At 39.2% G+C, this 27,868-nt stretch overlaps 1 protein-coding gene across 1 annotated transcript in view; it reads right to left on the reverse strand.

Annotated features, from left to right (window-relative positions):
- The window catches only part of LOC122804885 (ATP-binding cassette sub-family G member 5-like), a 195,153-nt gene that overhangs the window by 129,103 nt on the left and 38,182 nt on the right, over window positions 1-27,868 (reverse strand). The window contains exon 3 of the mRNA XM_044075073.1: window positions 25,774-25,987. Within this exon, the coding sequence (XP_043931008.1) occupies window positions 25,774-25,987 (214 nt within the window). The remainder of the gene's footprint in view (window positions 1-25,773; window positions 25,988-27,868) is intronic.

Below are 27,868 nucleotides of genomic sequence, written 5' to 3' on the forward strand. Positions count from 1 at the left end.
CATCTCTTGGCTGGACGTTCTTGTTTCCTCTTGCCTTCTTTCTGTCTCTCCAAAATCTTCTTCACCAAATCATCTGCTTTCTTGCACGTGTGACTGAATCATTGTAATTTGTTCTCCTAGACCTTCTCTGCAGTTTAGGCTTCTTTGGCTTCTGCTCTACAGTCCTCATTTCTTCATCTGTTGCACAGTGTTTATTCTACCACTCATTAAAAGACACTTCATTTCCACCATCTCAAGCTTCCCAAAATGCTCTGCTTTCACTTCCCAGATATCTGTATCAAACAGTAGTACTGATTCCATCATTGCTTTGTGCACCGTTCTTCTTAATTTCTTTGGCATCTTGTCACACATTACCCCTATGCCAGTTGGATGGAGCACCTCTGACTCTAGCTTTCACCTCCTCTTTCTGACTTATATTTTCCTCAATCTCCACTCAGAAATACTTGAAGCAGTTAACTTGTACGTGTCCATCTATTTCCCTTTCTCTCTCAATTTTCATCTTCTTCTGATTTCTCTCATTTGCTTCTATGGCAACTGTGTTGTCTGTACTCAGTTTCACCTTATGGGCCTTCAGTTTTGCATTCCAGTCTACTATCATTTGCCGCACTTCCTGTTCAGAGCTGACTCATAGTGAGGCATCATCTGCTTACAATAGCTTTGTTGTTCGGTCTCCTTCAACTTATTTGCTAATGTAGTCCATCACCAGTATGAACAAAAGGGGCTTAGAGTTGAACCCTGATGGACAATCACTCCCACTGGGAACCCTTGGTGAGTTTGAACACTGCTTGTACTTATTTCATTGGGTGAATGCACATAACCTGCACTAATTCTACCAGTGTTTCTGGGAAATGGAACAATTGCAGGATTGCCCAAGTCAGCTTTCTTGGGACCTTGTCATAAACTTTCTCCAACCCTAGTAATTCCCATTTAGATGGTTTTCTCAATTCTAACTTCTTCTCCACTAACTGTCTCACTGCAAACATTGGATTGGTTGTGTTGAATCCTGATCTGAATCTAAACTGTTCATGTCCTATCCTACTTTCTACTATTCTGCATATTTATTTATAATTCACTCTCTCCAATACTTGCATGCACTGTGACAGGGGTTTGACACCTATGTAATGCCAGCAGTTGTGAACATCCTGTTTGTTCTTGTACACTGGCACTAGAAAGCTTATTTTCCAGTCATCTAAGATGTCTTCCTCTCCATACAGATTTCTGTCTGAACCATGAGCTTCCCCAGTTCACCCAAAATCTTGATCATAACTTCTGTGACTCTGCTGCTTTCCCTTACGTTTTCTAGGGTGGGGCTCTTCTTCCTCGACTGTAGGCTATGCATGGGCATTACAGCCTCTTGTGGGGTTGTTTACATTCAGAAGCTGGTAAAAGTACTCCTTCCATCTACTTCTGATGCCCTCAGGACTAGTGAGTAGATTGTTGCTGACAACCCTTATGAATGGTGTCTGATGACTGTTGATCTTCTTTATCTTTCCGTCTTTGATAAGGTCGACATAATGGCTACGGGCTTTACCGCACAGACACAAAATACAGAGTTTAGTCCTGACCTCAAATCACTATCTGTATGGAGTTTGTACATTTTCACTTTGTCTCTCTGAAGGTTCCTCCCGCCTCCCAAAAACTTTCTGTGAATTTTCACCTCAAGGATGGAAGGTAGTGAATTCAACCTCCCCAGCTAAACTGTGAAATAAGCTAACAGCGTACACCCATAATTCAATGGAGTTGTGGTTAGCAGCATACATTTTTAATAGTGCCTATCACAGTGACTAGTAGTGTTGACCAATCAGTTTAGGCATCGGCTGTGGTGCTCAGTATCCTCCAGATAAGATGACATGCATCATAGACTGCATGCCATGGCAAGGCTAGTCTCTAGCTGTAGTTGATTTTGACAAATCATGGGCATTGATATTTGCCAGTGGCAAGTTGGTTGAGGACCTGGCTACTCTGCCCTATGTTACAGACTCATGCTACTTTTGGGAGGTGTCTCTGTACCCCTGCTGGTCAATGTATGCCTGCCATAAAGCTCAGCAGCCCTTGGTCAATATCCACTGGCTGGCTTAAGCCATTCAACCTGCCAAAAATTAACTGAAGATTGTTAAACTGAATATAGATTCATTGACAGGATGCAGTTTGGAAGTGTATGACATGATTGTATGGAGGAGCTGGACAGTCTGTGTATCCAGGAGACAAAGCCATTTGTCTTTGGCTTCGGAATCTAATACTCATTGGGAGAAGAGACTAGAAATGGTATAGGAATTGTAGTGAGACAGATAGTCTTCTGAAGACAGGTGACAGACTCATGGCAATCAGACTCCAGCGTAATAAAAAGTAGTATTCATAATTGCAGCCTATGCCCTACAGCATGATTGTGATGTCAATAAAAAGAATGCATTCCGGTAGTAGTTGCAAGATCTATTAAATTAAGTGAGACAAAATGAGTGTTGTTGATAATGGGGGACCTAAATGCTCATATTGGGACAGACATAACAAAATATTATGAGTGCCTGGGTCAACTTGGGTGGGGTAACAGGAATAAAGAGGGAGAAGCTGTTTTAGACTTTTGCCTGGCAAAGGCCTTGCTATTGTCCAACACATGGTTCACCAAGAGAAACAGTCACAAGATAACATGCAAGAGTGGTCAACATGCAACTTAGGTAGACTTCCTCCTAGTAAAGAAAGGAATCAAAGGGGCATCAGGATAGAATCAGATATTGCAAAGTTTTCTACAGTGAAACAGTCAGTCCACAGCATAAACCACTAGCTGCCACAATCAGCTGCAAGTAATAGACAGAGAAGGCTCTAAGGTCAACAGAGACCAAGCTGAAGATCTGGAAGTTGACTGTACAGAAAACACAACTGCTTAAGGAATTACTCAGGGCTCTAGCACCTTAAGAAGAAGAGTAAATAGGTGAAGATGAAGAAGAATGGCAGTGCATCAAAACAGCATGTGTGAGGACTACAGAACAGAGACATGTCTGAACCAGGCATAGAAATAAGGTGCATAAGGAACGTGTGTCATGGAATGGAAAGTCCAGAACGTTTATAAAAGAAAGTGTAGGAAGAAGTGGGAGACTGAAAAGACAGAACATATTTAGAAGAAATACTGGCTGGCTAACAAATAGGCTAATTGACCAGTCACAATAGCAAAGAACAAGGAGTTAGATAAACTGTACCATATTTCGAAGATAACTCAGGAGATAGCACAAAGAAAGTCCATAAGGTTGCAAGGTAAAGACAGAAACATGGAGAAGGCAGTCATTATCAGCGCCTTAATGTTATGTATTAAACTTCATATCTTCTTTCAGTAATTTCTTCCATGTAAAATACCTGTCTGGGACAGGATATTGAATTCTAACTAAATTCTGTAGTGGAGTGAATCTCCCCATTGATACATCTCTCGGAGGAAAATCTAAGAAATGTCCTCCTCTACAATCCTTCTTTATCTCTCTGTCGCTCTTTCAGGTTTATTATCCCTCTCACCACTGATAAATCACTTGTGGGTTCCCATTAGATCGGCGAAAAGTCTAAATATTGAATTGCTTAGTGATCAAAAATGCCATTCTTCGAAATAGGTGTTGTGGGGGGCTGCCCTCCATACCCCCCCGCTAATTATATATATACCAACTCCGAGATCGCACTACAGTAAGGAAAGGGCATATTTTCCGATCTTCACTGTACCGCAATCTCACAATACCTATTTCGAAGAACGCCATTTTCGATCATTAAGCCACTCGATATTTAGACTTTTTGTTGATCTAATAGGAACTCATCACTTGCTACCATCTTTCTAATTCATTGTTTGATCAGCTACCATACTACTAGTAAGGTCTATCTTTCAACACTAGTAAATATCCTATCATCCAATGACCTTCCTTCCAAATCATTTTCAGTCACACTTCTGTCTCTTTCAACATGGCCTGAGAATGGCATCATATCATATCATCATACTTTAGCATATCATATCATATTTTCTGTAGGCCTTCATGTTCTAAGATTTTTTCCTCCTCTTTCCAAAATCTTGGACTATCATGCGTCTTGGATCCATGCGTGCTACTCGTGAATTTCTGTTAAGTGCTGCACAGTCACATCTCAAACAGAAGCATCCATCCAAAATCATATAATTTGCTATTCTTGCACTCATCATTAATCCCCCCCCCCCCATGAATTACATGGAAATTCCCCTAGTGTCCTCGACAAATTCTACCTAATCACTTAAAAACTACTCTAGGTTACAAATGAAATGTTTCACAAAAAGCTGTAGCACTTTATGTCTGTATCTTTGGTGACCAGCTAGGTGGGCTTGTCTTTGAACCCTTTTCAGCCACAACTCAAAGTCACACCAAAAATTACATAATATCATGCATGAGTACTTGGTACAGAGTGTCACACAGAAATGCATACAGTATAAAGTAGAACATCACAGATTATGCAATGATCCACCATCTCTATGCACAAAATAACAAATGGAAGGATCATTTATATTAAATTACATCATAACAAATGGAACAAATGGGAGTATCATTTACATTAAACTGCTTATAAAAGGTTTAAGTGCCCTTTTCTAGTTAACAAATGATTAAAATCTGTCTAGGACCAATGGACACTTATCCTTCACTAGTTAATCCTTGTCAAGGTCATCTCCAAACTATGTTCTAATGTGTACATCTATTCATTTGAGGACTAAATCATCTGACTTTTTGCATCAAATGCTCTGGTCAAACATTGCAACAAATAAACTGCTCACTAAACTAATCCAAAATTTCAGTATGATACTGGCAAGGATTTAGAGATAGTCTGAATCTATGAGAGCAAATAGGTATAGCTACTCTGTGACTATTTTTTTTTTGGTTTACAGTTTGCCTACTTGCATAATTTCTTGCCATTTGCTGTTTTTTTCTGGGGGGGGGGGGTGTTTGAATTTAAATTTACTTTGTCTTGGAGTTAAAACGGTCTTTGTTAAGAGAGTCACAGTGTTGCATTTTCCACTGCAAAGGGCTTAACTCTGAATTGTGGGAGAAGGTGAGAGGTTGCATTTATACTTGTAAAGTAAATAGACTTGGATATAGTTTAATTTGTGAAAATTGCCAGGTAAAGCTATTTTGCAACTATTTTGGATTTTCTCCTAGCCTGCCCACCTGTCACTGTTAAGTGTTTAAACCAAGTGGCTTTTCATTTGCCCACCCCTTATGTAAATTTGACTTTACAAGCTTCTTCCAGTCTTATCTTGTCCACTCGTACAACTGACCTCTACAAGACCATATTGGGAAGGCCCCCCCACCCCCACTAAAAATGATAAAACTTCAGTTATACTTCCTTTCACATCTCCCCATCCACTAGATGGACTTTGCTGTACCTACAGTATCAACCTTCCTCTCCAGCGTACTTTAAAATCTGCATCATCTGGTGCAAGATCATGTACTGCTGGAGAGCCTGCAAACTGCTTCTCAAGTTTGCGATTATTTCTGCTGTTTTGCTCCAAGTGAGAGAAGAACCAGGGGGGATAGTGATCCCTAGTCATCCTAGGGGCTCCTGACCACTGTTGAGCCAAAACACCTCTTCTAAGACGCTAGCTTGGGATTTGTGTTCGTGTTTTCTACCTGGTGAGAGAATGAGCAGAGGGACATTGATTCCTAGATATCTCTGATTGGTTGGAGTGTAGGATACTTCCTCTGAGTGATCTAGTTGCGGTTTTCAAAGGAAGCTCTTAGTCAAAATTTCAGATCTTTGCATGGTTTGGTACTCTGCTGCCTAGAACTGCTCAAAGTACCTAGTGCATCATCAGAAAAACTACTGTGAGCCTATAGACTCCAAGAACATCTGGGATGAAATGAAACTACTGCTCACTAGAAATCCTGTAACACATTTTTCAAGAATCTGCTTGAAATTAGTGCTACTGTTTATCACTTGCTGAATGGAGGAGCAGAGGGATATTGATTCTTAATTGCATCCGATTATGGTGAGACCAGTAGAAATTTTAGCCAAGTGGCAGCCAATATATGAATCACTACTGTTTCTAACTCTGACAACCTTTGCTTAATCCTAAGGTAAAACCATCAATAAAACAAGTACTGATCGTAGCATCACAGACCTGTGGCTTGCTCGTATTTCTTTCCTTGTCAGTGTGCTAGCATTAGAAGTGTTGAGGCAGTGTAACAGCTACCTAATATATACTGCTAGCTGATTAGGTCTGCAAAAGTTAGGAGGTGTAGCACCCAGCAGGATAAACGCACTCTCATCAAACTAAACAAACAACTCAGAAGACCAAATAAAGTCTACCAAAGCAAAATTTGAGGAAAATTTGTTCTCCCAGGCCAAAGACAACCACAAGGCATTCTTTATCTATGTCCACAATCTCAAAGGCAGTACACAGTTGTGTGCAGAGCTCATTGTTAATGGAGACACATATAATGAACCATAAGATATAGCAAACCTACTGGCAGACAAATTCAACTCTAACTTTACCTCTCTCTCCCCCTCAACCTCCCCTCAGGAAATACCATCAAATATAACTCCCCCTACTATCACTAGGGAACAGGTCTTCAGAGTTCTCTCTAAGGCCAGGATCACTGCATTCATGGGATGAGACAATATATTAGGATGCCTTCTAAATAGCATGAAACATGACCTGCTAGGCACTCTGGAATCGCTATTTAACCATAGCCTCAAAAAATCTCACTATTCTTATATGCAAAACCATGGAAAAATTATCACAGAAATGATCAGTAATGACATAGGAACCTCCAACCCAATTTGGTCTGAAGGGCAGGTTATGCCTATTCAGATTTGTGGACTTTTTTGAGAAGGTCACCAAAGCAACGGATGAGAGCAAAATGGTTCACACTGCCCAGTGCCTACCTTGACCTAGCCAAGACATTTGACACAATACCCTACTCAGACATTGTTGATAAAATCAAGAGGTTAAGTATAAATCCTTATGTCACCCAGTGGATAGCCAGCTGGCACACATGAAAGGACCCAGGAAGTTAGAATTGGGGAGTCCATCTCTACAAAGAGGCCATTCACAAGTGGAGTCCCACAGGGATCAGTCCTAGGACTGCTTCTTTTTGGCATTGAATTCCCTGAAGTCAAGGCCAATGGCAAGGGCTTCTGGCTGGCCAAATGTGCAGATGATTATAAATTAGGAGCTGTCATTGAATCTCATACTGACACTAATATTTTCCAGGAAGGGCTGACACAGACAAATAACTTGTGTCAGAGACATAGACTAAAACTAAATGCCAAGAAATGCATAGTAGTATCCTTCTAGAAGTCACCCACACCTTAACAGTCAACCCAGTAGTCAGGGACTTGGGGACACATGTAGACAGTAGCCTAGCCTTTGACCACCACATGTCTAAGAAATGCATAGTAGTATCCTTCTAGAAGTCATCCACACCTTAACAGTCAACCCAGTAGTCAGGGACTTGGGGACACATGTAGACAGTAGCCTAGCCTTTGACCACCACATGTCTAGAGTACTGAGGAAATCATTCTATATTGTACAACTTATAAACAAGGATATGGCATCTAGGTCCAAGGAGATCATTGTTATACTATTTTCAGTATTCATCAGACCTGCCATTGAGTACAATGTCCCCTTTGGTACGTACCTAACCAGACACATCCAACAATTGGAACATCCACCAGACACATCCAACAATTGGAACATCCACAGAGGTTCCTTACTAAAAGAATATAGAGAATAAATAACATGTCCTATGTAGTCCACCTCAAAGCCCTAGCCCTGTACTCTGTCTCCTAAAGGCTGTTGATGGGAGATCTATGTCTGACATACAAGGCATTGTTGGACCCCATGCTGTTGTACCACCTGCATATCTACAAAACAAACAGCACCAGAATTACCAGTTTGAAACACTTAAACCTTGCCTGCGATATAAATAGGATCTGCTAAAGAAACAGGCATGCATCCCAGAGACTACCCATTCTCTGGAACAGGCTCTCCCATCCATATGAAACAAAGTTTCTCCTTAACCCAATTCAAGTGTAACTTGGACAACTGGATGGGGAAGAGGAAAATTATCTCTGGTTGGACACCTACGTCTCTACTGGATACAGGCAGCCTGTGAATGTTTCATCTCCCAGGCCTCCACTTACACTTAAAAAAGGTACTAGAACTTGTCAAAGATACGGGATGCATGACTAGACTTAAAAAGGCCCAGGTGGTTGTTTGCCTTAAATACAACTATGGCTCTATTTGATTACATAAGTGAGACATAGAAATAGTTAGGAGGCTCAACTATATCCTCTCAGCAATAGCCAGTGTCAGTAAATAGCACTGTAATCCTCCACCAACATATGCTGAGTTAGCTAAAAAAAATCTGTGTTTAAGACTCCCAGGCCCCCACACAGCAAATTTCAGCCACGAAAGGACTCATGCATATCGCAGTCCATGCCTAGTCTCACACATAGCTCTATTATAAATCATCAGAATTGCAAGTCTGCTCCTCTAAGGCCATATAGGCCAGTACAGAGTCATCAGGTCATTGATACGGGTAATTCCATGGTTAGTCATACTGACATTGTATTCCCCAGACTGCATGAGGACATGGTTACAGTAAGCTGTCTCTCTCTCTCTCTTGTGCTAGGATTAGGAAAATTACAATGGCCATCCAGACTCATCAGCATCCTAAGTGTGAGTATGACCTTCTCATTGACCATGTACAAGGGAATGACCTTAGCTGCTCTACCCTGGAGGAGATGCAGACAGACACCGTTGAGCTCTCCTCTCATGTCTCCAATGAAGGAAAGCTATTGGTGGCGAGCAGTGCGCTACCATCACAACAAATGAAGAAAAAGTTCAATGATAAAATAACTGACTTCATCAATTGGCTAGCTGACTGGTGACATTCCAGAGGAATCATATATGTATCTGTCTGAGACAAAGTGGTTAATAGATCCTCCTGCTTTCTTATGGCTGAGTTGCACCCTTTCATCTCATGGCTTTCGTGTACTGTTTAAAACATTTGTTGGTGAACTACTGTCTTTTGTAGGCAAAGTTCAACTCATAAACATAACCACTTAGCAAGCTGTATTTCAGTCAGTAGCAAGGTTTCACTGCTCAATATTACAGGCTTCCAGTCAGTAGCAAGGTTTCACTGTTCAATATTACAGGCTTCAACAGCAAAATGTCTGACTTAATGGCCTTCTTATACCATGAAGACATACATATTTGTGTTGTTATGGAAATCTGGTTCCCTTGCAAAGACAGCACTGCCTCCTTGTCAGGTTTCAGTGCCCATCATACATTCAGACCTGTAGCAAGCTAAAGGGGTGTATAGATGTCTTTTTAAGGAGCCACTTGTTTCATTGCAAATCATACATGATATCATATGAGAACTTCACATAGTTTATCAAGTCTTGGGAGAGAGGCAGGTGTGGGCTAGGGATTGTTGATGTACCAAGTGGCACTTCTACCTTCTTATCAGATGTCTTGGTATTCTGATGACGTGTTCACTTAGAGCACTTGCAAACTCTAGGGAGGAAGTCCCTGTGTTCCTTTGTCACTGCAGCTTAGACATTCTCCTTGATTGTTATTTAAGAGATGTCATCCTCCTTCTGTGTAACGATCAGTTGGTGCTCTAGTGCAGGCATCTGTTTCTTATCTTCTATTGTCTTCTTTGGTTGTTGTATGCTCTTGTGAAACATGGTAGGAGCTGATGACATGGTAGCTTCTGAAGACAAAATCAGCAGAGGTCTCAGCTTTAACAGATGCCAGTGGTGGTGGGGGTGGGAGGTGGCTGATTGAGCAATCTCATGGGACTGATTTCCTTAGACCTGGCATCCTGACAGGAGTTGTCCTACTCCATGATTTCCCTTCACTTCTCCTTACATTTCTCCTTTTTCTTTTTGAATGGCTATCCATGTAGTTATCATGTGACTCTAAGGATATGGCAGACTTATCTATGATGGTCATTAATTACTTTTTGTTAAGGGAAGATGGGATGACGTTAAGATTTGGCCCTAATAGTCTTGGGTCTGAATTCCTAACAAATATCACAATTACTGACATCATGGCGTAATCTCAAAAGTAACCACACAGACAATGGAAGTCTTTATATGGAATCTGATTATACACAGCAACTAACTTTAATGGAAGCAGATATGCTATACATCTCCATGCTAGGTATATGCCTCAAAGAAGTCCATTTAATCTTTTTAATGACAAATGCAAATAATAAATGCCTTTATTGAAAACTGAAATATTAGGGTCTTCAGCAGAGTACTTATCTGCTGCACCCTTCTGTCAAAGCTTGTTCTGATAGACTTATGAAAACATTCTCCGAGTTGAATGATGCACACTACATCAGTGAATGTGGAAAAGATCTAAAATTGGCCTGGACAGATTTCACCTTTACAAATTTATGAAGATGTTAAGGCAACAACATCCCAGCCAAGGGGAAGAGTGTTCATCTCTGAAGGTCAAGCTGGGTGTCTGACCTCAGCTTCCACAGAGTTCCCCGAAGTTGTGACTTTAACACTGGTCAGCATTAGAAATAGGTATTGTTTCATCCCAATGCATGCATGCATGCACATGATACCATACTGGAACATGTAGAGGTCCAGGTAACTCGCAATAAAACTGCCGGCCATATCATTGTCTACTATAAGTTCCCTCCTATGCTCCCTTCTGAACAAACTGATTATTTATGTTGCATCACAAAGTGCTGTATCAAACTGAATACACTTATTGTAAGTCACTTTAACTACCCCACTATAACGTGGCATACTTATACTATAAATATGCTCAAACAGTCTTGATTTTATTAATGCTAATGCCCTTGATCAAATTTTTCCCCTCTCCACCAGAGGTGATAATCTTGACCTTTTCCTTACCATCTTCTCCCCTTCTGCTACTCTACTTAGTGTTACTAAATAGAGCTGTATCATGGTCAAATGGGGCCCTAAGCGGCATAATAGACTGTCCTCTGCTGTCTCATAGCCATACCAACATCCTATCACCTGGTTGTCTCACCACAATAACAAAAAAATGATCAAATTTGTTAATGTGTATATTATTTCCTTTTTTATTTTTACAATAACCACAGATTTGTATTTAATTTAAACCATATTGCATATTTTACAGCAAAACTAGCAAACTACTAATTATTGGCTATATCAAGGGTACCATAATTCAAAAGACAAATGAGTAGTGCATTTTCTAACAGTTTGAGACAGCCAAGCAAGTGCCCCTTTTCAGGGGCAGCCGAGGAGCACTGTCTGCTGAGGTGACCTAGTCAGAGTCATACAGTAGACAAACAAAGGCTGGAAAAATCAAACCATGCACTACAGAAGCAGCCCACTAACAGCTCATAGCCTTACTCATCTAAGTACCAGACAGACTTTTGTAACCCAACACAGTGCATTTCACACACCTGTGTGCCTGCACAAAAATCAAGCTAAATTAAAAAAAAATGTATTCATATATTTAAATTTTCAATTGTTTGAGAGCACTGTCTTTTTAAGTGATTTGCTCAATGCCACACAGTAGGTGAATGAAGGAGAAAATACTTAAAACCTATACCCTTGCCATAGGAAGCAACTCATTAACAAATCAGAACTTTAGTCCTCTGTGCTAACTGCCAGAGTAAAAATGCTTAACTAACTGCAGAAATGATTGCATAATGAATGCTGAAGATCATATTGTTCTTATTATTACTCCAAATAATGCAGACTATATGACCTGACAAATATCAACCCCTTTGCAGTTGCTGAAGGATGTAAAGAAGGGACTGCAAAAATATATTACTAAAGTGCAGCATGTTTAGATTATATTACACTTATTAATGATCATTCTTTCTTCAGCATAATGAATAAAGCAAAAAAATTAAAGACAATATAAATGCTGCACAACTCACACATCACACAAAAATGAAATATTATTGCATACAACATACTGTTTTGGGGTTGGGGGGACTTACATGCTTGCAAGAGACATTCTTCTCTGACATCAAGACTAGCTATCCCCTCTGACATTAATCAGTACAGGTCTAACCTACTTGAATGGCTGATAATGCTATACTGTTGTAGAATGGCATTATCAGCCATTCAAGTAGGTCAGATCTATTTGAATGGCTGAAAATGCTGGATTGTTGCTGTATATACTTCAAGAGTCAACAGAGCTGGATCAGGGACAAATGGTGCCTATGCAAAGTAATAGATCAGGCCCCTGTCAGCCATACCAATATGGCCAAACAAACATTAGTCAGCAACCAAAAAGGATGACCTCCATGGAACTGTAGGCTAAAAAACAAAACCAGGTATACCAAATTATCATGTTTGTTTTTCAGCCATTCTGATATCCTACTATGGATCCCTGTTAGATGATTGAAGTTCTAAAACTTCGAAATTCATATGGTCCGGACCATATGATCGAAGTTTTGAAACTTTGAACGTTTTCAATGGAGATCACGATACAGCGTGGATTGGAAACTTTACCCTTTTCCTAACTGTAGTATGATCTTGGAGTTAATATATTTAATTTGCAGGGGGTGTAGGGGGTGCAGGGGGGGCTTGACCCTCTGCAAAAATATAAAAAAAAAGAAACTTTGTTTTTATTTTATTTTATTTTTTTTTTAATGTTCAAATTTCCAAAAATTCGATCATATGGTCCCAACCATATGATTTTCAAATTTTTGGAACATCAATCATCTGATAGAGATCCCCCACCACTTGTCTGTTTCTCCTGGTTACTATAAACATTGTTCAAATCTAACAGTGTGCATAACTATTTTGTTCTTTATTTTTTACAATTATCACAGAGATTTGTATTTCATTTAATTTAAAAACTTTATTCCAAATTTTACATAAAAAACACTGACAGACATTTTCTAAATAAAACAAAGCACACACAGAAAACAGACTTGGCATGAGAAACAGTAAACTTCTCTTCCCTTAAAACTCATGTTTAGTGAAAATACATCTGACAACCCATTAACTGCAAGTGACATGCTGAGATTCATAATCAGATATCTTAAAGTGAAGTACTAATTAGTGACAAAGGGAAGGATACAGAAATTTAAAAGGCATATGTGTAACGCATTTGCTAACAACCTCAGACAACCCACTGGACACAAATATCCCTTTTTAGGACCACCTCAAATGTACTGCAGGGAGAAGTAGTTTGGTCAGAATCACAAAGAATACAAATGAAAGCTGAGGGAATCAAACCATGTACTAAAGGAAGCAGCTCTTTAACAGCTCATAGCCTTACTCATCTACACTAATTGAGAGGCAAGCATTAGCCCAAACACAGTGTATTTTACACCTGTATGCATGACAAAAAACAAACAATCTGTTGTTGTTTGTCTTTCGGCTTTTCCCGGTTAGGGGTCGCCACAGCGGAACTCCTATCTGCTAATGATTGGCAGTAGATTTTTACGGTGCCGAGTTGCCAGCTCGACGCTCAACCTTCAATGAAGGCACCTCCTTTCACGCATGTCTTTCGGAATGCCACTCGACTGTGGGGAGGACATACAGACTCCACACAGAAGGCACTCCCTGCACTCCAGCCGAGAATCGAACGGGAGAACCTCTTGCTGTGAGGCAACAACGCTACCGCTGCACCACCGTGGATCAATCATGAAAAAAAACAAGCTAAATTAAAAAATGTATTCAGAGTTAAAAATACTTACTTTGTGCAGTTTATTCACAACTAGATAATAAACACACTGTCAACATTCAACCGAAGGAAACCGACGACCACATCCAAAAAATATGGGTCATTTGATATTACGCCTGTTAACTACAACCAGTTTCTGTCCTGTTCTTCTTGTGTAACTGTCTGGCAGTTCAGGCCATTATTGAGGAGCACAGCCCAAATTTCCAGTTGCCCCAAAGCACTGTCTGTTTAAGAAACTTGCTCAAGGACCAGGCACAAATATTAGGCAAAAGCATAGATGTTCTGCAAAATTGGGGGGTAAGCAGGCTGGCAGTTGGTATGGAGGATTAAGTGTACTGTCCCTTGTACTTAAGATACAGGGTTTGACTCTGCTAAACCCCTGAATTAGGCAGAGGCATTTCACATGTATACACCTTCTTGCTACTTATGTATTGCTCACTACAGTTTTGAGAAAATGTTCCCTTGCTATGCTACATCCTTTTGCTGCTACAATTTCAAGAAATGTTCCTCCAGTACATGCTTGGTCTGCAATGCATCTGCATCATTTAAAGGAAACAAAAATATCAAGATGTCTTAAAAAAAAAAACAAAAAAATGTGGGAAAAGTGACAAAAGCAGAACAAATAAACTGTAGAAGGAGGCACTCGAAGATAACCAGAGTACAATCCACTTTTTAATAACGTACACAGCAAGACACAAACAAAAGAACACATTAACTGAATCACCACTTTTTGTCAAAGCAACATCCTCAGATGTCTTAAAAAAGACTGCTGCAGTATGCAAAAAGATGTACTACTGATCTGAGCTTCAGTAAGTCTTGCTCATTGGTTGAAAATCTGAGCTAATGAGTGAGTGAGACGAAATTCTGTGCAGCAGGTTTTAAGTAGTTAAGCAAGGAAGTTTTGGACAGTAGGTTTTTAAGCAGCAAAGGGATTTGTTTGTTAGCATTTTTTATGGCTGGGCTGTGCCCTTCTACAAGCAATGGGCCCTAGGCAGCTGCCTAAATCACCTTGTGCTAGATCTGGCCCTGTTACTACCTCTTTAGTAAAATGCATCCACCTAGCAATATTATTTTCTCACTTAAAGTACACTTTGAACCCCCCCCCACAAAAAAAATGACCTTGTGATTATTCCAGAACAAATGTCTTTCTATTTATACACCTTCTTGACAACTATAAATGGCACAGTTCTTCAAATGACCCGGTACTCAGTGTGCCTGTATATATTTGTGAATTCCATTCCCTTATGGGAAGATGCATCAATAAATGTGTTCCAGTCTGCCATCAGAATAATGGTAAACTCAAAAACTAGCCTGTATGGTAGAATCTCCATGTAAACAAGCTTTACAACAAAAAGAAGAAGCTTCAGGTTATGTGTAACATATCCCCACACCCCAATATATAAAAAAGTAAATAAAACCTAATAATTATCCCCCTCAAACACACCAATGAGTACAATGGCAAGTATGAATTCAGAGTAACTAGCAAATTAAAATAAAAGCCTTCAATTACATTGAGAAACACAGAAATGATACCCATTACAAGAAATGAGCTTAGTTATAATGTCATCTCTCACTCTTATTCCAGTGCTGCTGTTAATATCCTTGCAAATTTGGTGTTAATTTCATGTTTCCTACTACCAGTTGTTCCCCTACTACCAACCATCGTATAACTGCAAAAATCACCAGGTTATGTTCATACTCTCCAAAACAAAAAATACTAGCTCACTGATCTGATAATATCCCTGCTATTTGTTAGTAAATATGAAGAACCACTTGGTCAAACTTCTCTTAAACATGTTCAGGTTAAGTGTCTCTATGGCTTATGTCCAAAAGCAGAGAGAATGGCCATAGTTTTACAATCAGACAAAGATGACTCCATTGCAGACCTGGAACCTATAGACCTGTTAAGCCTCATATGTATCATCTGTAATGTTGCGGAACACATACTTGCTGCTTTATAAAAAGTCAGTTGTGCCTACTAAACTTAATTGATTTCCTCAAAAGGGTCACGGAAGCCATGGCTGAGGCCTCACAGTCCACATTGCTTGCATTGACCTTGCTAATGTCTGAAAGCAGATATCAAGGGACTGTAACTAACTGCATTAACTAATGACTGCAAACTGGGTATAGGGGTATATGTGGATAGATGTCTTATGGTCCTTATGATTGGTTGCCTAGTATTGTTCCTATATTCTTATGTTCTTATAAACTCTCTAATGGAAATATAAACTGATATGTAAAGTAGTCTGCTGGATAGCCAGTTGGCTCTCTGACAGACCCCACACTGTTAACACAGGAGCTACTATCCTCTAACCAGAAGAGCGTCATTAGCAGGATTTTGTAGGATTTTGTCTTGGATCCCCTGTTGTTTGGCATGTAGTTCTCAGAGCTGAAAGTGGGTCTTTGGCTAACTACATTTGCTAATGACTGCAAACTGGGAATAATTGTCAAATCCTTATTGGGCATAAGTACTCCAGAAGGGCCTGGGAAATTCCAGATACTGGTATGTAAGTCATGGGTTCAGCTTAAATGCCAAAAACTGTATGTAGTTAACTTTAAAGGACAACATTCCCCATCCACTTACCACATTGCTGGTAACGCTTCCAAACAGAGGCAATTATTCAGGATTTGGGTACCTATGTTAATAATGACCATTTATTTGATTGCCATGTTTCATTGTTGTTAGGATGCCCTTCTAACTTGAACAGATGCTGTATAGGGTTATCTCCTCTAGGTTCAATGTATTATCGGTGCTTCTATATGCTTCCCTTATTAAACCTATTCTTGAATACAGTACCATTTGGAAGGTACCTTACAAAGCAATTTGACCAACTTAAAAGTCCCCTTAAGATTCTTATTTATTTTTTATTTATTTCCAGTTTGATTACCGAGGAAGTTCACTGGGCCCAGCGAGCCCATTTTCAGTGGAGGCCCGGGGAGAAAAGCTCCATGAAACAGATTACAGTAAAGACAGCAGTCCAATAAAAATAAAAGCACAAGTACAAATACATATCAAATAATACAAAGTGTGAGTGATATTGCCCATAGTAGAAAAATATTGTGCAGATATATTTTTGCAAATTCACTCAGTTAAAAGTCAAAAGCTATTTACAATATTTACAGAGTGTGAGAGATCATATGGGAATTAGCTATAGAAGGTTATAGCCAGTTATAAGGTGCTTAGGAACTCAGGAGGATACCCTCCCAGGGGCTTTTGTTAAAGAGTTCTAGATAGGGAGAATGCTGTTACATTTCCATTTGGAGGAGAGGTAGGTGTAAAGCTGAGTTTTGAAGTAGTTTTGTTTGACATTGTCCTTTGTGTGGAAGGGAGAGAGTTCCATTTCTTACCTAAGGAAAAGGAGAGGAGAAGTTGTCCAGCAGGATGTTTAGGTTTGTGGACAATAATTAAGGTTTGGTGTTCAGATCTGAGAGTTCTATTTGGGGTGTATAGGGGAAGGATGTTAGAGCAGGGCATTTGGTTGGATTAAATATTAGTCTATGTGCTGTAGTGAGCTGGAGGAAGTCCAAGTACTTTGTGAATTCTAACCAGTTGAGGGATTGGAGGGTAACACAGTGATGAGTGGAATGTTTGGCTTTGGTGACAAATTTAGAAATTTTGTTATAACAGCTTTCAAGTTTGGAAGTGATGGAAGAGGATATGTTAGTAACAGGGCACCGTACTGAAGGGAGTGAAGTGGTTATTCCTGTATAGCATATCTAGTTTTTGGTGGGTTTTCTTTATATTTTGCTGAATATGGATATCGAACTTGAGGTGTTCGTCTATATTTACACCAAGTAGTTTGGCAAAGGGAACAACTTCAGAGAGTTGCTTTGGCTAAGGACTTGGAAAGACTTTTTATCAAAGGAGAAAGATTTTGAGGGTGTGAATAGTAATATTTTAGATTTGTTAGCATTGAGAAAAAGATGATTTTTGGCGCATCCAGATCTCAGTAGTTGAGAAGGCAGTCTGAGTTTTAGATACGAGTTCAAGGAGGTTAGAGGCAGAGCAGACAAGTGTAGAGTCATCTGCATATTGGATGACTTTGGCATTAGGAATAGCAGAGTGAAAGTTATTGATAAAGATATTAAACAGCATCTGACCAAGGATGGACCCCTGTGGTACTCCGGTAGGGGTGGGTAAGAAAGGTGAGCTGCCTTTTTTTCCATTTTGCAGCCTGAGATCTATCTGACAGATAGCTTGAGAACCAGGAAAGAGTGTTTTGGGAGAGATTAAGGTTTGAGAGGTGACTTAGAAGGTGCTTATGGGAAGCAGTATTGAATGCTTTAGAGAGATCTAGGAGTACTGTGGATACTAAGTTCCCAGAATCTCGGGCTTGATTGACAGTTTCGAAAAATGAGACTAGAGCTCTTATGGTACTATGTCCTGGTCAAAAGCTATGTTGGGTAGGGGTAAGAAGTTGTTTTTTAGTCAGAAAAGGCATAAGTTGGAGGTGGATGCATTTTTGTAGGATTTTGGAGACTGGAGAGAGAAGAGCTATAGGGTGGAAGTTTGAAATGTTAGTGTCTTTGCCTCCCTTGTGGAGAAGAAGAATAAAGGCAGAACACCACAGTTTAGGGACTTAGGATTCCTTTATGGATCTATTAATTAGCATAATAATTTGGAGAGCTATACCATCGGCAGCAGACTTGAGAAAGGAAGAGGGGATGTTGTCAGGTGCATTGGTGCAGGGTTTAAGTTTGGATAGAAGTCTTTTTATGTAGTTAGTGGAGACAGATTTAAGCTCAAACATAGGTGGGAAATTATTTGGGGACTTAGATGAGGTGGAATGTAGGAGAGATGGGTCATTGTTGGGAAAAGTTTTCGTTAGGTCGGATATTGACTCTATAAAGAAAGAATTGAATAGTGAGGCTAGTTCAAGATCAGATTTACTTGGATCCAGACAGGGGTTATATTTGGAGCCTGGGTTGAGGAGTGAGTTTATGGAGTTCCAAAAAAGCCTAGGGTTATGGGGATGGTTGGACTGGAGCTTAGTGTAGTAGGATTTTTTGTCTTTGAAGATTTGTTTTTTTGCAAAGTTACGGAGCTGTGTATATTGAAGAAGGGTTTTGGGAAGTTTATTCTTTTGGTAAAGCTTCCAGGATTTGTCTCTTTGATGTATAATTTGCTTTGTTTCTTTGGTTAGCCAAGGGGCAATTATAGTTTTTATTCTTTTTTTCCCTGGTGGAGCTCAGGAATTTAGAGCGTCTAGGAAAGTAGAATTAAAGTGGTCTGTGGCTTTATCGAGTGGAAGGGTTTTTAAAATGTTCCAATTCATTTGTTTGAGATAGTTAGAGGTGGTTTTGGGGTCAAATTTACTAAGGTTGCGGGTCTGAATTTATTGATGTTGGTGTGGATGGGAGGTGTTTGCACGGTAAATGAAAGCTGGGAGGTGGTCACTAATAGAGTCAGGGATGGTGCCAGAGTTGGTAATTTTATTTGGATGGGTGACTAAGATCCAGTCAAGAGTGGATCCTGGGGAATTTGTTTTATTGGGTCTGGTGATGGAGTGGGTTACTTGAGTAAAGTTAAAGAGGTTAATAGACAGGGAGGATATGGGACTGTTGAATTTATTCCAGTTGATGTTTACATCGCCTAGCATGTAAGTTTCAAGGATACTTTCAGCTGAGGCTCATTGGAGTATGTCTTCAAGGGTTAAGACATTATTTCCGGGTGGGATATAAAGGGCGATGATACAGAGGCTTTTGTGATTATTCATTTTAATAGACCGACTGTTAGTTCTGCATTGGTGAATTTAGGAATGGGGTTTGGTAGGGGAATTAAGGTAAGTAGATTGGAATAGATTAATGCAACTCCTCCGTCTTTTTTCTTTGGGCGGTCACATCTAAGAGTGTGAAATCCAGAGGGTAGGATTTCAGAGTCAGAGATGTGGGGTTTGAGTCAAGTTTCAGAGATGGATACAATGTCAGGTTGGATATGACATAGCCATGGTTAAAACTGATGTGCTTTGTTGTTGAGACTCTGGGCACTGAGTGTGAAAAATTTAAGAGTATTGTAGGGGGAATGAAAGGTTGGAGGAAACGGGGTGGTAATTATTTGTGGGTGGTTTAGATCCAAGGTTGGGTGAATGTCTCCAGCTAAGACGAGGTTATTGAAGGAAGTTATTTTAGTGTGTTTTGGTTTGGATTTAGGGTATTCTGGATGGTCTAGTATTTGTTTAAGAGCAAGTGTCTTAGCAGTAGTGGAAATAATTTTAGGATTTAAAAGGTGCAGAGGGCAGAGCAGAAACAGAGAGGAGGAGATGGAAAAGAAATGATTATTTGTATGAGGGAGGAGATGGTTTTGTGTTCGAGTATGGTAAGGAGTAGAGAGTGGAAGCTGATTGGAGGTATAGGAGCTGGCATGGTATAAGGTTGTTAGGAACAGTAAGAGGGAAATGGGGGTTCAGAGTGTTAGGAACTGTAAGGAAAGCATGGTTAGAAAAAGGTAGTTTAATATGGGAGGATTTGTAGTTGGAGAGATGGGCTGTGGGGTAAGAGGTGGTAGTGAAAGAGTGATGTATTTAATTACTTTGGGTGAAAGGAGGAGGGGTAAAGAGGGGAAGGCTTTGATTGGATGGTTGACTGTGGGTGAAAGGAGGAGGGGTAAAGCTAGGAAGGCTTTGATTGGATGGTTGCCTTGGGTGGGTGGGGAGTGGCTGAAATAAAAGTAGGAGTAGTGGGGGCTTCTGACTAAGATTTCTGAACTACATAAGCTTAGCTACTCCAAAAGACTAAACATCATATCCCTCTGCTCTGTCATAAAGATAATTGACAGATGATGTCTGTTTGACCTTTCAAGCACTGAAATTTAATACTCTTTTTGACCTCCTATACCTTTGGAGACTAAATGGCCTGTGTAACACTCATGCCAAATAGCTGAACGTCCATCACAAGATAAAATAACATGGTTTCTTAATAGATTCATAACCTGGAGCATTTCCTGCCTTTGGAATAAATTCCCTATACACATCAAGCTGAGTATCACCCTATCTGCTTTCAAAACCAGACTTGAAGATGAATGGGAGAGAATAAATTCAAGAATGGAGTAGGTGTAATTAATCTTACTACCAGAAGTAACTATTGTACTCTGAACACTTAGGGGTGCCATGGATAAACACCTAGATGGACTTTCAGTCATAAGCTTAGTATGATTCTATGAAGCTCAGACAACAGAGAAGAAAATCAACAAATAACATCTGTTTCTTCTATATTATGTTTGTAACATCATTGTTAATTCAATGCTCAAGTACGAAATAAGTTAGGAAGTGTACAGTATCAAAATGCACCAAAGGTGCTCCTTTGCCTGGATGACATCTCAATACAGAGGCCATAGAAATAAGGCTCCAAGCAGACAGACAGAGGCAGACTTTTTAAAATAACATTGTTATAGTTATTTTGATAGTGGCATTAATCTACAACTCCACAGATTTTTCATTCAAGATAGGAGACAATAAAAGGCATTTTTTTTGCAGAATAAAGACATATATTAACTGCTTACTGTTTCATGTATAGAACTCAGTTCAGCTGCAATATTCCCTCTGACATCTTCCACTCTGTCAATTTACACACTCCCATTAACCCTTTTACTAACATAATCAACTGAAATGTCATTACTGTATAGTGGAAAAGGACTAATTAGTGTTCATTGATTTGGACATGGGTAACCACTGCTCTCACAGACAGCCTTCAACCAGACAGCCATTTTCACTCTGCACCCTCAGACTACCATGGTATCATCATTGCAGAAGTCCATGCTGAAGGGTGATTTTATACAATGACTGAACTGGCCCTGTGGGAAGCAATTTTGATATGATAGCATCAACATTCATGACACAGGATCCTAAAATAAATATTTAGAAAATTCAGGGCAAAAACATTGGTAAATGCCAACAGTATGAGCGCATATTTAGTGCCTTCTGTATGAAATCTGCATATTCTGTCTGTTTGCATGGATTTTTTCTGGGCTGTCTGGCTTCTCCCAACATTACAAAGACATGCAGTAGGTAGACTGGACACTCTAATTCGGCTGTAGGCATGAGTGTGCATGCTTGTGTGTGTGTGTGTGTGTGTGTGTGTGTGTGTGTGTGTGTGTGTGTGTGTGTGTGTTATGGACGAACACCTGCAGCAGAGCTAATTACCCAGCCGTGTGACCATTTGCTTTACATGATGGTCATTGTAGTTGTAACACTCTTATCCCATGTGCAGAAATGGGAAAAACAGTATTATGGATGGATTTAACGAAACAACTGCAGGTTTTATAGACGCCTTCATTTATGTTAATTTATTCCATCCAGACCCAGTCCTATGGGTTCTTGATTGTTTCTGAGCCTTCAGAGTTCTGTTATGACATTATACCATTTCATGAGAGAAGCATTCAATGTCTTATTTTTCTGTAGTACTTAAGTAATGTGCTAAGGATATACTGTAACTGAATCCTACAGGATCTAGTGTATTAGGTTAAATATTTATTCCAAGTTAGAAGCTTACTAATAAGGAATGGGAAGGACTCTGGGATTAAAAAGTGTTACAGTGAACAGTGACTGCTTTTCACTGCCAATGTTAAGTACCACCAAACCTTATTTCGTGTAAATACATTGAAATAAATACTAATAATAATGTGGATATTCATGTTTTCCTTGTGCTTATAATACATAATGAGCAAACTGATCTGGAAGAGACAACTATGTCTCCACAGTACCCCCATGTTACTTATCTATGAATGACTCTCTTACAGTGCATGGCTTACTTTCTGGAGCACTTTTGTTTTACAGTTAGTTTCATTTTACATTTAGGCTAAAGTTAAAAGGTGTAAGTGAGTTTGAAAAAAAGAATGACAATTATGGTGTGTTATCTGATTTTTTTTCAGTTTTACTGGCTATTCAAATTCTGGCTAAGCAAAATTATACCATGACTGCTCATTGCTAATCAAAACGAGAACACTGATTGGACATCCCAACCAGTGTGCCCAGTGCAACTCAAACATATACCAATATAAAAAAAATGTGGTCACTGAAGTACCATTGAGCAGCCAGACCTTCTCCTGGCATATGCTGGGGACATAAAATATGAGAAAAAACAGCTATGTTCTGCAAAACTAAAGAAACAGACATACCTGATTTCGTTACCTTTCTCTGCTGTCCCTCATAAAATCCTGACTTTTTAATATTAAATAAATAAATAAATAAGCAGCAGGGATGATTTTTTCTCCATTGTTTTTCCGGCACTGCACTGATGTACTGTGCAAGTTTGGGAATGCAAGTCCTATATGCATGCGAAGTACATCACTAAACAAGGAAAAACATGGAAGAAGACTGAAGTGCCTTTATACAAAGACATTATTGAAGAAAAATAAACAATTTCTTTCTTAAATAATATAATTGTATAAAAGTAGTAGTCCACTCCTGTTTGTGGATATATCAGGATTTACCCACGGTTGGTTTTGTTTAATCACTTGGGCTTTGCCCTTGTAATCAGTCCACACCAACCATGGGTAAATCCTGGTATACTCATGCACACAATTGTGGATTATTGCTTAAATAACTGCTTTATAGTTGCATCTTCTTACTAACATTGTGACTTCACTATGTGGGGGGGGGGATCACTAGCCACCAGGGATAACTCTAAAGATATGGGATAGGAAGTAATCATGATGGGGTTTGGGGCAAACCATTAGACACCAGGTAGAACTCTTACATCTCATGCCCTAATGGTAATTCAACATGATGGGGGTTCAGGGGAAACCACTAGACACCAGGAAAAACTCTGAAGACATAGGTCAAGAGGGAACACTATAGATCAGGGATACTTTATATACTGTGCCTTAAAAGCACTTCGTTAAAAATAAATGTGATACGGGGAACTTCTAGAAACCAGGAATACTTGTAAGTAGTGTGCCTTAAATGCAATAAAAGGAGCTCTAACCCTACACCCACCCATCTCCCACAAAGGATATCAGTCCTTTCTACCTCCAGTAGACACCAGGGATATAGTATAAAAAAATAATAAAATTAGACTTAAAGAAAGGTAAAAAACTATGGCGAAAGGTTTCAAACCCTGTATACTTGCCACAGGAGACCTCAGTATTAACCCACTGCTCTAACTGGTAAGTTAGTACAGAAGGGCATTTTGTAACATAAAATGAGGATTTGAGGCAACAGTTTGTGATGTGCAACAGAGAGGAACAGGAAGCATTAAGCATACCTCTCAACTTCATAGTACAAGAAATCAAGACAAAGCCAAAATTAATGGAGGGACAAAATCACAAATGCATTTTAATTATTCGTCCTAAAAACCTAGAAAGCCACTTGTATAGCAGCTTTTGCACTACCATGGATTTACTGAAGGATATGAAGTGTAAAACTCAAATGTCTAGCATTAAGGACTGACTGTAATCATTCGTGAATTATCAAGGCAGGAAAATGTTTTGACAACACAAGTATATGTGTGTGTGTGTGTGTGTGTGTGTGTGTGTGTGTGTGTGTGTGTGTGTGTGTGTGTGTGTGTGTGTTAAAAAGAGTGAATGATAATGGGTATCTTTGCAAGCATGATGACTCATCTGCCACTATTAACTAGTGCAGGAAAGTGTTGATCTGAACTTGCAGTTGTTAACAGCAATTCAAAGACATGCAAATTAGGTCATACCTCATTGTGGTTAATATGTCTCTGAATCACAAAATACTGCAACATGAAAGCAGGGCCTTTTTACTGTATCCCTTAACATGAGTTATGAGGTTCTTCTAATCCCCAAGACAGTGTTCTGCCTCTGGGTACTTTACCCCATTAAAATTATATATTTGAAAGCAATTTTACTGATTTTGATGAAAGATGCCTGTGATATGGTGACTTTATCTGATTACCCAATGTCCAGATATATAACTTTCTACCTATTCCTGGGTTTGAGTCCCAAATAAGAGCTAATATCCTTCCACTTTTATGATTGAATCAATTCATAAACACACACAATTTATGATGCGTGGAAGTGACAGATACTTGAGTGTTTTAGTAATATATAGTTATTGTTTACTTTGCTTATTTGTTAGTTATGCAAAGACAGCAGTCACAGCTGCCTCCTAACGGGATGACTAAACACCACTGTCTGCTTAAATACTTTATTTAAAGTCACACCGAATACAAATAGATGCTGAGATATTCAAACCTAGGACTACAGGACAAACTGCATCATCTGTGTATAGACTTAATCCTGCATCTTAAAAGTTTTAGGCAAACCTGAACACTAAATAAATACATTAAATAATGTTCAACTGTACTCCAGTGCTTGTTCTTAAATGTGCGGTACAAAATTATTTTCTCAAGTTATATAAATATTTAGATTGACTATGCTCATAAAGACAGGTCATATAATTCTTCTTCTTTCGGCTTTTTCCTGGTTAGGGGTTGCCACAGTGGATCACCTGTCCGCTCATGATTGGCAGTGGAGTTTTACAGTGTGGAGTTGCCAGCCCAGTGCCCAACCTACCACAGAAGGCAACACATGCACACCTAGGGCCAATTTAGAGTGTCCAATCTACCTACAGCATGTCTTTGGGATGTGGAAGGAAACCGGAGCACCCGGAGGAAACCCACGTGACCACAGGGAGGACATGTAGACTCTGCACAGAAGGCACTCCAGCTGAGGATCGAACCAGAGAACCTCTTGCTGTGAGGCAGCAATGCTAACCACTGCACCACCACGACTGCCCCAAAGACAGGTCATATAATACTGATGGAAATGTAATTTTTGAAGAATTTGCTAACAATCACTTTGCACCTCTTGGATAGTTCAAAACAAAGGAATGTGGTCTTATTATTCACAGAACTGAATATGAAATTTAAAAGATTGTTTTTCTAACTTTTCTATGATAGTTAAATCCTGGTAAATATTATGTCAAAATGTAACATTAAATCATGTAGTAATCATTCAATCACTAGACAGGAACAATTGTTTGATTTTTCTTTAAGGAGATTGATTTGATGCCTTTTACCCACAATTAATCATTATCTTATCTTGCTCTCATTATCTGTTCTGCACTGAGATATATATATATATATATATATATATTTTTTTTTTTTTTTGCCTTTTTTGTGCTATGATGTAAATAAAATGAAAACCAACCTACCTTAGCAGTATTCCAAGTTTGCAGATTGTGGCCGGTGAGTCTTTGTTTCTGAAAGGTGTAGCTTGTGATGGGATCTTTGTGCCATACTCGTTAATTTTGTCCAGCATGTTTTTCCAGATTTCTGTATTTTGATAGGCATCAACTAATACATGGATTCTGCCATATGTTTCAAGTTCTCGTTCTTTGCTTCTTGTATCCACTGATGTAAGATCCACTGTAAAGTTTTTAAATCTTTTCAGAATTAACTTATTTAGATACAATTGGAAACACATGTACTAAGCAAATGAAATAATTTACAAGACAGTAAACATGAGATATATATATATATATATATATGTGTGTGTGTGTTTTCAGAAACTTGAAATTCATATGGTCAAGACCATATGATTGAGTTTCCAAAAACGTGAAGCTTTTGAATGGAGATCACAGTACAGTGCAGATCGAGGAATTTTCCCTTTTCCCCACTGTGCTATGATCTAGGAGTTGGTATATATAATATGCAGAAGGTGTTAGGGCTGCTAAAAGATAGAAAAAATTTAAATTTTTTTATTGATTTTTGAAGTTCGGTTTTTCGGAAACTCGATTGTATTGTCTCAACAATATGAATTTCCATTTTCTGAAAACTCGACCTTCTGACATAAACTCATATGTATATGTGTGTGTTTAAGTATACATATTATATATATATATATATATATATATATATATATATATATATATATATATATATATATATATAGGCACCTGCGTGTGTATGTGTATATATATATATATATATATATATATATATATATATATATACACACATATATATATATATATATATATATATACATACATACATATATATATATATATATTTATTTGTATGTATATATTCTGCATTTTACTACAAATATAAACAGCTTTTTCTTATAAGTTCATAGGTGTTTACTAGGCTAATGACCACAAGGGCCTTTTTAAGCTTAGCCATGCATCCCAAATCTCTGATGAGTTCTGATACCATTGTTAAGTGTAAGCATGGGCCTGGGAGATGAACCATTTGCAGGTTACCAGTTTGCATCAGAGACATAGGGATGAATTTCTGGTTTCCCATTCACTTGTCCAAGTTGCACTTGAATTGGTCTAGGGAGAAACTGTGCTTTACATGAATGGGGATGGAGAGCCTCATGGTAAGGCTTCATCATGTTAACATGGTACAGTTTTTGCCCTTGCCTCCTGCCTAGCAGGTTTGCCATGTAGTTACCATCACTGACCTTCCTTACCATTTTGAAGGGTCCCTCCCAATCTACCTGCAGCTTATTGTGTCTGACAGGAATCAGCAACATAACTGCTATCTCACAGCATAATCTTGGGCTCGAGCATTCCTGTCATACCAGAACTTTTGGCTCCTGTCAGGTTCTCCTGGGTCAATGGACCATGAGGTCCCTAAGCCTTGCCCTGAGTTTTAGGACATATGCCACAACAGACTCCTTGTGGGATTCACACTCACCCTTCCACTCATCACGAATCAACTCTAAAGCCCCCCCTCATCCTATGCCCATACAACAACTCCAAGAGTGAAAAACATACAGATTTCTGAGGTAGTTCTCTGTATGCAAACAGCAGATGGGGCAAATATTTGTCTCACTCTCTCTTAAACTGGCCTGCAAATCCTCATAGCATAGTCTTTAGTGTAGCGTTTAACCTCTGCACAAGACCATTAGTCTAGGGGTGGTAGGGGTGGTCTTTAAGTACTTCACTCCACAGCACTCCCACAGATAAGCCAGCAGGTCTGACATGTAATTGGCATCTCTGTCAGTCAGTATTTCTCTTTGGAAATCTACCATGTTGAAAATCTCTATCAAAGCATTTGCCACCTTCTCTGCCTCAATGGAGGACAGAGACACTGTGTCAGGGTATCTAGTACCATAATCTACTACCACTAGGATATACTTCATCCCTGTGGAACTTGGGGTACTCAGAGGCCCCACAATATCCATAGCTACCCTTGGAAATGGCTCATCAATCACAGGCAAAGGCATTAAAAGGAGCTTTGACCTTGTCGCCTACCTTGCCTACTTTTTGGCACTGCTCATAGGTCCTACAGTACTGT

This window comes from Protopterus annectens, chromosome 6.part0, assembly GCF_019279795.1.
Source record: "Protopterus annectens isolate FY-2018-M chromosome 6.part0, PAN1.0, whole genome shotgun sequence".
Lineage (NCBI taxonomy): Eukaryota > Metazoa > Chordata > Ceratodontiformes > Protopteridae > Protopterus > Protopterus annectens.